Below are 12,666 nucleotides of genomic sequence, written 5' to 3'. Positions count from 1 at the left end.
GGCATTTGAAAACCATGTCTAAGAAAGATACCATGTGTTATAGTCTCAGTGTTAGCCTGTGCGTTGAATTGCAGCCCATTCTGGTTTTTATGGCATCCCAGTAGATACTGTCTTGTACTCTCTAGTCTGTCTTTTACTCCCTGACTCAGCAGCAGCTTGTGCTCTCATGATAAATCTACTTCCCCCCACCCCCATCACTGTGATATGATCTGTACCATGAGCTGCTATTCATCAGTCAAAGCCCTGATGGACCTCACCTCTCTGAAGCTTTCCCTGACCTCCCACCATCTCCTCTGTCCTGTACTTCTATCATTGCAAATAGTTGAACTTTAATTTTTGTAATTACTTGCTTGCATGCTCATCTTCCTCACTGAATTTGAAAACTTTTCCAGAAATGAGCCATGTCTTTATCTCTGTATCCTTAGGAATAATCTCATTCCATAAAATACAGTAGGCACTCAACAAATGAATAAATTTGAAGCTTATTCTAACTTTTATCCTATGAATTATGGATAAGCTAACTTTTTCCTTAAATTTTTAAGCTTTGTCTGGAATAAAGACATTCCAAGTAGAAATCCTCAAGTCAGTGTTTCTCAGTGTGTGATTCATAGACTACTCGGGTTAGGTTCATTTGGGAAATTGTTAAAAGGCCCTAACACAGACCTATTAGATCTAAATCTCTGGGGAATGCGTCCTAGAGCTATAACTTTTAATAAGATTTGCAGAGGCTTTTGATGTGCATTGAAGTTTGAGAACCACTACCTTGGAGGAAGAGTTGTATTAATTCACCAATTTTGTTATTTCCATTTCTTTCCATAGAGGTTTTGAAGTGACTATAATTAATGATGTGACAGTAAATTAAATGAAATAACACATTAGTGTCAGGCAAAGGAGACTTCTGGTTGGCTTAGTGTAACAGGTGCTATGACTTGGATTCTGAGATACATGCCAGGTAGGGCAAAAAACAAAGTAAAAATAAAGTACACCATTCTCACGACAAGGAGGGAAACAAAAGGCCAATTTCTCAGGAGAGACCATTTTTCCCCCACCCAGGCACTAAATTTTTAAAGCAATTTCTCAAGATTTACCTTAAAGTAGTAAATGATGGAATGGTCGATATTTTTGACAAGATTTTTTGGCGAACTGCTATTTCTGTAATGAGTAAAATATGCGGTAAGCCCAGGATATGCACTAAGGTTGCTTTGATTTTCCTATTGCGGATACTGTGTTTCTGTACCGACTCTAAACAGCCCCTTTCCTGTTTGCCAGTAAAGGCAAATCTTCATATAGCTTCTTGGATAAGCTTTCTCTTATCACTTGTCCCAATGGGGCCAAACCAGAGTTACAGTCTCTGACAAGTACCAAGCATGCAGGTATAAAACATTGCTGATTGAGGATAGATTTATGTTCTTTGGAAACAAGAGAAGCAGTTGGCAATGTTGACATTCTATTTTTGAAATCTGAGAGACCTAACCAGCAATATTCTCTGGGTAGAATGTAAACAACAGGCAACAAGACCACCAACAGCCAGTATTTATCAAGGCATATATGCTCTTAGTCCATTTTAAGAACTCTATGCTCTAAGTAATATTGCTCCGATTTCCCAAATGAGGAAATAGACTTGCAAGGGTTGAGTAAATCATCCGACCTCACATAACTAGCAAGTGGCAGAGTCAGGATTAGCACCCATATCTATCTGATGCTAAAGCATGTGAGCACTCCAGCATGCTGGTCTATGAAACATAAACATGGGGAAAGGGAAAACTCAAGAATGGGGTAATGGAAGATATCCTGGCCTGGGAACCGAGACGTCTGAGCTCCTTGCTAACTTGGAGAAAGTACTGATTTTTCTAGTCTCAAGTTTCCTGATCTGTGGAACGAGGGACAGAATTACGACTTCAAGCTGAAAACCTATAATTACTCTTCTGATGGAACCAAAGTTAATAAAAATCAACTCTCTTTTAAAGAAATATGTAGGGTTTTTTTTTTTTTTTTGCCATTGAACTTGATTGCGTCTACCTCAAAGATAAAGATGACACATGGAATAAAGAGCTGTGCTTATCTCCACAAGTGTTTTTAAATCATCACTTCTGTTGCGCAGAAGATACATTAGTCTGAGAACTAACACTGATAACTATTATCTGAGTGACTGCTCTGTACAGTCTTGTAAGAGCTTTAAATATGTTATCTTAGTTTATCCTTTTTACAACATATGAGGTACAAAGTATTATTAACCTCCTTGTACAGGTAGAGAAACTGAGGCACAAAGAGACTAAGGAAACAACCTGACATTCCACAAGTGGTGGAGTGAGGACCTGAACTTAGGAGTTTCCTCTAGGCTCTGGAGCCCATGTTCTTAGCCAGTACGTTAAGTTCCCTCTAAAAATCATGCCTTGACTAGTTTATCATTCGTGGAAATGAACATACTAATTACAGTTTGAAAGTCATCTATTTGATTCCTGAAGGAAATAACTTAAGTAATAGTATTTGAATTCCATATTACCATCGAGTTCTAATAGCTTTCTATTACATCTTTTCATGATTCAAAGTTACTACATTTCGAAATTAAGGCCAGCGGAGGCATGGCCTTCTCTATCTTGCACAGTGTGAAATGAGTCTCTGCTGCATAAATCAGTGCAATAAAGAGAAAGAACGTTTCCTTTTTTGCCTATGTATGCTTGAACTTGTACATCTCATTTTGACACCTAAAAAATGAAAATCAAAGCTTACTCTGATTAGAGTATGCGTATTTCAGGTCACAGTAACTTTTCATTTCAAATAATGCAATGTCCCCATTATAGTAAACAATTTAAGAAAAATCTTTGAGGCACATTTTTTTTCTTCAAACGTGCAGTTAAAGAGGGCCTACCTGTTTTTTCACTTGATGTAGCATCTGTTCAGTGCTATAATCATTATATAACTTTTTCTTGCCTTAGAGAACTCTCGTGACAACTCCTCAACTAAAGGACCACTGTGCCATTGTTTCTTGAAAGCACTATGGGACTTTTTAGATGGGAATGTAACATAATAGCCCCTTAAGTGGAAATCAGTGGATAAAACTCTTCTTTTAGAGCATGCACCTTATTAATCATGCAGATTTAATTTTCCCCATGATGACCCCCAGGGATATCAAAGACTTCTGCCTTTTTCTTTGGTTTGGTTTTTAGATAGACAATGTATTCATGACAGCAAGTCAAACCTGTTAGTGGCATCAAGCAAGTGGAATTGATGCCGGGTACAGGAGCACCGCAAATTTTATTAAAACTGCAAATCACTGAGAGCACAGCACACGTTGGGGTTTAAATACCTCTCTCTGTGGCATTTGTCATATTAAGAGCTGCAGCACAAACAAAGGAAAAAGCAAATCAAATGTTGTGTCCACATTACTTGATCACTTCCACTCTTCTAGATGTAATAAGGAAATCTGATCTCTAGGAAGGAAGGCAGCCAGAAGTCTAACATATTTGAAGACAGTGCTGATCTCTTCTAGTTAGATCTATTGACATTTGCCTCTGGGACATCATGTGGGTGTGTATGTGTGTATGTATGTTTATATGTATGTATATATGTTTATGTATGTATATGCATATATACAGATACATATATGTGTATATGTAATGTATATGTGTAATGATTTATTTTTACCTTTTGGGATTCTGTTGTTGTCTGATATACTGCATATGTCTGCAAAAAATCTTCCCAAAAAAGCCTTTGATAGACCAAGGCAGCCCTAAGGATACATGGGAAAGCCTTTCAGACTGCAGAGAAACAGACTGACAACACTTGAAGGCCTTGACAAGTGATGGAGGCTCATGTACTGAGGCCACTTACATTCGCCAGGTGGCTCACCTTCCCTCCTCACTCCCCAAAATGCCTCTCTCAGGTGTTGAGACAGGGTTCTGCTTTTTGAGGCCTCCTGCAAATGAGGTATTGTTTAAACATTTGGAAAGCCTACAATAACCCTCTACCTCAGAGGGTTCTCTTCCTGGTCTTGATCTACTTTGACGGCTCTCATCTGCAGCTTTATACAGGTACTAAACCACCTCTCCCACTGGTGATTGCTGACAGAGAACCCTCCCTTGGTTCCAGCTTCTCTTCTGCCCAATCTTTTCCTTCATAGCTTAAACCTCCAAGGGTAAACAAGTAATAATAGAAAATGCAGTTGACAGGGAGTCCAGTACATTCCACCATACACCTATTTTAAATGGAGTCTCAAGTATTCTACACTCAGCCAGTTTCTATACACAAAGCAGAATTGTCTGAATGTGAAATCCACAGAATGTGATAAAATCGACACTCAGTTCCAAATAAATAAATCATTTCATAATAGTTAAGTCAAAGAATATAAGGGAAACATGTAAGGATATAGGGAAATATAAGAAAATTAGATATTTGTAAATTTTTAAGTGTATCTTTTCCAATGATTTAAAAAGTCAACAATGACTTCTCCACTCCAGCTAAAAAAAATTATCATTTTAAAATTGGGGTCAAAAACAGGAAAGTAAAAATCAGAATCTTGCATTTCAGTGGTCATCTAAAGCCTCTGAGATACAACCTCTCCTTAAAAACTCCAGCCCTGCCATCCATATCATCCCATTCCATTACCACATCCCTGTGCCACTGAATGTCTGTCTTCCTGGCCATTAAAGAACTTAGAGAAAACCAGTTCAATAAAGATACATAAGAGAGACAGTATGGATCATTCTTTGGATACCTAAAGTAGAACATGAGGCAGATTGGAGAAACAGATAGACTGTCTCTTGACTTAGAATTCCTTCTGTAGGGCACTGAAAAGTCTCTTCTGTGTCTTTTCAACCTAACAAAACCAATATGCAGCAAATATAATTGGTGGTGGTGGGGGGAGAGGGGAGGGACTACATGGAATCATCCCACTGAAAATGATGCTTTCATCTCTGTGGGGAACTGATAGAAAGAAATGATCTTAAGAGGAAGGAATATTTCTAGTTAAATAGAAGGAAATCTTTATGAGCCAATATGATTGATTTATTTTTGTTTTATCATTATATATTCATTCTCATATTTGGAGAATGACCTCAGCTTGAGGTCAGAAACTACCAAGCAAGTGTGATTGTCTTTAAGACCAGTGAGACAAATCTCAGTTTCAGAGATATTAAAATGCACAACAAAGGGAACAAATATTAGCCAGTGGCGATTATAAGAAACAAATATCTCTGAGATTCACCCCAGCTATGGTAAAATACTTAAAAATGAACATCTTAGAATCTATGGAATATGATATGGAGATTTCTCTTGCCCTCATCACATCCTGCCATGAAACCTATCCTAAAGGCCATTGTCACAGAGGTACATGACGGGTTAAATTTTCCAAAGGAAGAGACTCCACCGTTATGAGATGGACAACTCTTTTCTGCATTTCAAGTGACTATGGAATTTGGGAGATGATAGATACTTCCCTACCAGTGTTAAATCAGCATACCTGTAGAGTTCTCACCTAGCAGTAATGCTTAACTTTTCCATGGGAACTTACCTTTGTTTACGTTGAGTCATAACACTCAACCACATCTAGAAAATGCTCATTGAGAAATCAGAACCCAAATTGAATTTTAGTGTTGGATCCTCCAAGCCACTATGGAATCACAGATTCCAGGTCTGCCCATAAAGTAAAGAAGAGTCAAATGGGGGGAGAATCCACTAGCAGATGCTGCCCTCTGAACTCCTTCACTTCCCACTCCATCCAGGTGGCTCCCTTCCTCTTCCAGGCCTCAAACTTCCTTCCCTAAGGAAATGGCATGTTTCATCTTCTGTTCATCAGGACCTCACCCTCAACCCCAGTTCTTCAGCCAATGGCCGATGTTGTAAATATCTAATCAACATAGGAACCAATTGCCTTTGACAAAACTTTTCCCATCCCTGAGTTTGTTCTAGAGCAGAATGGAGCAGAACTGCAAAAATATTATATCAAATCAATGAACAGAAAAGTTGATGTCACTTTATCAAAATAGTATAATGTTTGGAAGAAATAATTTTTTCCAAAACATAAGTACATGTATTAATTCTTACTCGTTATAAAAATCCAAAAAGTATAGAGAGCTATGTAAAGTGTATGATAGACGTTAACCTCCTATGTAATTCTACATGCAGAGATGATGACTATTAACAGCTTAGTTTATACATTCTAATATAGAATATATAAAACATACTGTTCTTCAACTTTTTCACTTATGAACACATTAATATTTCTAATGAGTTAATATTTCTAACGAGATAGAATAGAACCTTGCACGTAGTAAGCACTATATAGGTACTTAATAAATAGTAATAAATACAGCAAATAATTATATAGTGTTTGCTATGTGCCTATATTAATTCATGTAATCATTGCAACAACCTAAGAGATAGGTGCTAGTTTTTTTTACCCCATCTTAGAGATGAGGAAACTGAGGCTCATTGTTGGAAAACAGACCCAAATCACATTTTTGGTGGATAATTGTAAAAGTTAAAGTATATAGATTGATCTCATTCTTAATAGCTGCATAGGATTTTTTCCACATACTTTATCAGTCTCATTGATGCAAATTTATTTTATTTTTTGCAAATTTAAATTCTTTAAAAATTTTTACTATTACAAATAACTTTGTGGTAATCTTGAACATACACTTATGTATATAATTCCTCTAGATAAATGATCAGAATTAAATTATGGAGACAAATGTATACACATTTTGAAGCTTGATTTTTTAATTAAGAACAAAGAAAGACACCTCCATTAGACTATACCAAATAATAGGAATAGTTGAAAGTGTTGGTTTCTTTATTGCTGTCATCCTAATTGTTGTCCTTTATAAGTAATCTGTTTTTTCTTCAATAATTTAAGATCACCTCTTTGTCTTTGGTGTTTATTATGATGAATCTCGGTCTGAAACTATTAATGTACCTGCTCTTTGTTTTTACTGATTGGGACTCATTGTGCCTCTCATACTTGAAGATTTAAATCTTTCATTAATTTTGGCAAGTTTTCAATCATTATGCTTGTGAGTATAGCCTCTCATATTTTCTCTATTCTCTCTTTCTGTAATGCATATCCTTAATTATTTCTTTAATTCAGTTTTATCTTTCCCATCTCTCTGCATTGAATTCTAAATTCTGAAGAGGTGACTTCTAATGTGTGCATTATCTCTTCATCTCTAACATACCATTATTCATCCATTGAATTTTAATTATAATTATGTTTTTCATTTGTTAAACTTATTTAATTCTTTCTCAGAACTGCCTTTCTTCTTCTAATGTATTTTTCTTTGCTTTTTTTTCTCCTTTTGTCTTTAATTAGTTCAAACATATTTATTTTCAAGTCTCTATTATATTGTGTTAGCTGAATTTCCTGGGGTTTTAATCCCTTTGAATATTATGTCAGCTAACTCTCACTTAAGGCAGTTTGTTTCCTGTGGATGCTATAATTCTGCATCGTGAACTCATCTTTAGTGTGGCTTTATTATGAAAATCCTATAGAATCTGGGTAAGGTATTTTTTAAAGCTTTTTTGTTGTTAAATCTTTGGCCTGGGACCAATTTTTATGTTAATTTCTCTAGCTTGGGAGCCCCAGACTGTGCTAGCAGTATGAATTCACTATCAAACCTATATGAGATATAGTCCTAAGCATTGAATACAGACTCATTATCAGAAAACCTCTTTTTTTTCTTTCTCACACCTAGAATTCAGGTAGCCAGATAAGCCTCTACATTGTCTTTCTGTACCATTGGATGGAATTTTTCTGGTCCACCTTTTCACTTCTGTGATTCTCAGCTTTATGGAAGGTTCTCAGTGCTAACCTTCCTTCACAGGGGCCCACAACCTTGTCTCCTGTTCCCTTAAGAGTCTTAAAATACACATTCTAGGTTATAGAGATGGCTACACGTGCCATTAGCTCCAGGACAGTGCAGAACCAGCTTATGAGCTTACTGCTGTTTTTTCAATTCCTATTCATTCCTGGCCTCTGGAGATATAATTTTATCCTGTGGGTTGTATGAATAACCCAGCAATTCTGGGTGTTTGTAGTAGGAAGATACTCATGTTATCTTGTCTGTCATATTGCTGGTGCTGTAAGTGTTTAATCCTACATTTGTATATTTGGTATGAAGAAATACCATGATTAATTGCTTCAACCAACCATTCTCTTGCAATAATTCTCAAATCCTTTGCCCTGTTTTCCTTCCTGGCAAACTCCCAATTCCTGTATCTTGCCTTTGGATTTGGCATTCTACTTTGTCTGAACTTCTTCTTTTTCTACAGTGAGGCACATTGATGTCACTCCATATTCACAGTCCCATTCTCTACTAAAACTTTAATGTTACCTAGGAATCGTAGTTCCCCTTGTGAGTCATCTCTCCCATTCCCAACAGCTATTTTAAAACCTTTCCACTCTCCTCAGTCCTCCACCTCCCTTTACAGAAGTGTTTTCAGAAGATAAACTTACTTTCTACTTCCTAAAGGAAATAGAATCCAACAGAGCTTTCTCAAATTCCATCTACCAAACTCACTAACTCGTTTATAGTGGAATATACCCCCTTTCTCCTTCCTATTACAAGGAAGGAAGTTCCTTCTTCCTAAGTACAGTGATCATATAATCTGTCATTGAAGCCTGGATACTTTTGAAGGTACAAGGAGGATTCTATTAATAATTATTCTAGGACAACAGGTGTAAACCAGAACTGTCCTGGGCAAACTGGGATAAGTGGTCACCCTCTGTATAGGGTTTATCACTCTATTTGTCCCCTCGATACACTGTTTTTGCCTTCTCAAGTACCGCATTCCCTTGAATAGTCTACCTCTCTCCTTTATATTTAAATGTCCTTTTCTCTGAGCCTCTTTTCATTCATATTTTAACATTTTCAGTTTTTTAACATTTTAATCTTTTTAAAAGAAAAATCTTGTACAACATTACCGATATACCATATATACCTCTAGCTACTGCTCACTTTTTTGATTTTTCCCTTTTCTCTGCCAAATTTATTGAAAAAAATTTGTTGATACCTACTGTCTCTTTTTTTTCAGCTCCCATTCTCCATCATTTATATTCTCTTGTCTTTTTCTCTCACCCCTATTCTGACACTACTCTTGGCAATGTCGCACATGATTATCTGTTCCTTAATAGAGTACACAGTATTTAGCATTACTCAATGTCTTAGACACCTCTGTGAGTTAGTTGTCCTCTCTGTTTCTTAGTTTCTTAAAATAGCACAATGATAGGACCTTCTTCACCGACTGTTAGTAAGGATTCAATAAAATAATCCATGTAAGCATTTAGCATTTCAAAATGTTAGCCATCCCATTGCTCCTCCTTTTGGAAGAACATCCATGTTTGGCTATGCTTGAGTTAGATGGTTTCATTAGTAATTTTATATGTCACTGTTCGAACCTTTTAAGATAAGACAGAAAAGTTGACTATCTTCATGTTGCCATTCCAGAGGTCCAGCAGCCTGAGGATGGTGATCTAGAAAGGGAGCTTAACTTTTGTGTTGAAGGCTGTTTCACGTTTGTTACAGCACTTAAGATCATCCACAATTGGTATGCTTCTCCCCGTTAGAAGCTAGCAATGGCAAACAACTTTTCCATGGCATGACCACGTGCAGTACGTATAGCCCGGCATTGAATGACATTATGGAGTTCTCATTCTAATTTGCTCAGACTAATTTTCAGAGTTACTTACACAATGCATAACAAATGCTCATCTGCCTCACTGACTATGGCCTAGCTTTATCTTCAGCCCTCATTATTGCCCGGTTAGTAGGTCTTTACAGATACATTCGGGGTTGTGCCAGTTGCTTTTCAGTTGGTTTTTCACCTGTTCTGAATTGTTGGTTAAATTGGCCCTTCCTTTAAATAGATCATGTCTGCATTATATCTTGTGGAAATGCCTTAACTATTTCTTTAAGTGGAAGCCAGCCGTTCAGAACTTCAAGAGAAGCCACATAGATTTGCTACAATTTTAATGCTCTAATAGTAATGATTATAATTGATGCCATTTATTAAATGTTTATTATGTACCAGCCACTGTGCTAAGCTTGTCACATATTTTCACATATATTGGCTACTTTAATAGGGACCAAAATGGAGTAGAAATAGATGTGTGCTAAAAGGATCATTTTACCTGCTGTTAGAGTAACTTTAAATGATATTATGAGCTCTCAATACTAGTGAGTTTAATAACACCTCCGTATACATTAACTGTTAAAGCAATGAGCATGCCCATTTAAGTGTTAAGAAGAGAGAAGACAGTATTCAGTTTTACTGATAGGTGGGATGCAAAATTAAATGGCAAAGCAAGACCAAGCTGTGTAATTGGACTCCAACTAATTGTGATTTGTGTTCATTTTCTCTAGTCAGTGTTAAAGCAAATATTTTCAATATCTATGAAGACAGTGACCTATAAACTATCAGCATTCTGTATTATAATACAGAGAGCTTATATTTAATATCTTGAAGAGGAAAATCTTTATGATATTATGTACAAATGGATAACATTCATTCTGTATTATTCCATGTACAGTTCAAGGAAACACTGAATCCAGGCAGATAGTCAGTGTCCGAATGTGTGATTGAGTGCGTTTGTATGTTTGTTTTTCACTCAGTAAGTCCCATCAACTGGGTATTGCATACTGAGCTTTAAATGCCATTGCTAATGCAGAAAATACTAAATTATAGCAACTATGCTGAAAATATATCTTTTTTTTTTTTTTTTTTACATCTGACAGCCATTATTCCCATCAACTTCTTTCTTTTCTCTGAGGAGTTAATAGAGATTCTATGAGCAACTGATGCAATGACGTAATAAAGATGTTACATTAGAAGCAGATGTAGGAAAGGAGATTATTAATGTTATGAGAGGAAGGCCTGCCTAGGAAATAAAAATAATCTAAAAGGAGCTAATAGAAAACTATATGATTGAGAAGGAAGAGATGTGGGCTTAAGTGAGTAGGATGGAGTCAAAGTACGCTATGGGGAACTCCCGAAGTCTCTCCCAATTGAACTATAATGTGGGCCAGTGTGAGAAAGCCCAAATACTTTATCAATCAGATAAGAGAAAAGCAGAAAAATAGGTGATGATTCTTATAGTCAACAGTTATTGTTTACAAAGGGCCAGGCCCTCTGCTAGCTACCTGTCAACACCTTACCTCACTGAATACTCGTAACAAATCCCACTTTTCAGATGAGAGAACTGGGAGCCAGAGAGATTAATTCTACAGCATAGAACAGGAAGAGCTGGAAAGAGTTTTGTACTTAGTTTGCTCACCGAGCACAGGCATGCTGGTAGTTTCTATTTTTAAGCAAAATGTGATGTGATTTTAGATCAAGAAGGATCTGACAGTCAAATGGGTAGAACACCTTGCCCTATCTGGATTCTGAATTCTCAGTGAAGACCTTTACAACTAGCTGCTGAATTGGTTGACTTTAAAAGAAGATTTTAAAAAATGAAAAGTATTTTGACAATGTAACTCACAGAACTAGGAATATTTTTATTAATTAATAAATATTTTAGTTATACATTTTGAGTCAGTATTTTATTTTTCTCAACCCTTTGTGATAGAATACAATCTGAAAAAAGTTACTGAAAAAGAAAAAATGAGGGTTTTCAAATTTTATAAGCAAGGAAGAATTGTCTAAGCCAAATAGAAGTTCTGAACTGGTGTCTTACTGTATTACTATTTTAGTGAATTTAGTCTGTTTTGGTCAAAATTACCAGTGATTGTGGGCAATAGATGGAATATGACCTATTATACTAGGGCACACTTCTTTCTCTTCTTAATTTTTCTTTTCAGAGTTTTGACCTTGTGCTTTAGTATCTGGAACAGTTAAGGGAACTAGTCTACCCACATGTCTGCCTCTGCAAGCTAATGTCCAGCCTTCACAGTAGAACATGAGGCCCTTCTAATAGCACCGTAATGGGAAGGAATGCAACTCCTTACCCTCAACTTCCAGCTTCACCAATTTGGAATATGCCGTCCCGAGGCTGTTTTTTGCCACACATCGATAATGTCCTGCATCTTCCTTTTGCACATTGTGAATCCTTAAACTCCCAGATTCAAGAACTGCAATGCGGGAATTTTCCTGCCAAGGATAGGGACATGATTTTTAAAACGTCCATGGCTTTATCAAGATATCATTGCCTTACTTCATCAGGTCATCATCATCGCTGCTATCATCAAAAATATCATTTATAGATTATCATATAGATTATCATAAACAAAATTATTTGTTTTATTTTAAATAAAACAAAGCTAATCAATATTATACTTCATTTCAGTTAATTGACATATATCAACACCTACATATTCTCTGTGGAATATTCTGAGCATAGTAAGATGAGAAACCTCACTGAGTTCACAGTTAGTAGGTGACAGTGATGATGCAGTGTAATCAATTACCAGTAAATGTAGGTATGAGATACAAAAGCAATATAAAATAAGCATGCACATAATAGATTTTTAATTTGACTGTTCTGTGACTGAGGTATTTGTCAGGGAGTTTGTTCACCAGTGTTGATGTTTGTGCTCTAACTTGACTCCAGAGTTCTAATTCCTTGCCTTCCAAACCTCCTTTCCCACTCTCCTCCCAGAAACTGTTTGTTGGGTCTAAGACCTGGATTTTAGTTTTATCTTTTTTATCTCCCGTGTCTCAAAGATCCAGTGT

General features: G+C 36.4%; 1 protein-coding gene across 3 annotated transcripts in view; it reads right to left on the bottom strand.

Annotated features, from left to right (window-relative positions):
* MUSK (muscle associated receptor tyrosine kinase) overlaps positions 1 to 12,666 on the bottom strand; it is a 91,044-nt gene that overhangs the window by 59,281 nt on the left and 19,097 nt on the right. For 2 of the 3 annotated variants that reach the window (XM_054509342.2, XM_054509343.2), the window contains exon 5: positions 11,943 to 12,084. In XM_054509342.2, the coding sequence (XP_054365317.1) occupies positions 11,943 to 12,084 (142 nt within the window). Of the gene's footprint in view, positions 1 to 3,307; positions 3,338 to 11,942; positions 12,085 to 12,666 lie in introns of all 3 variants that reach the window. The other variant, XM_064578931.1, reaches the window with a different exon arrangement.

This window comes from Mirounga angustirostris, unplaced genomic scaffold (genome assembly GCF_029215605.1).
Source record: "Mirounga angustirostris isolate CCGP_5_RB_7025 unplaced genomic scaffold, mMirAng1.0.hap1 SCAF_15, whole genome shotgun sequence".
Taxonomy (NCBI): Eukaryota; Metazoa; Chordata; class Mammalia; order Carnivora; family Phocidae; genus Mirounga; species Mirounga angustirostris.
Note: the sequence above shows the minus strand (reverse complement) of the source record. Positions and strands in the feature narration are given on the sequence as shown.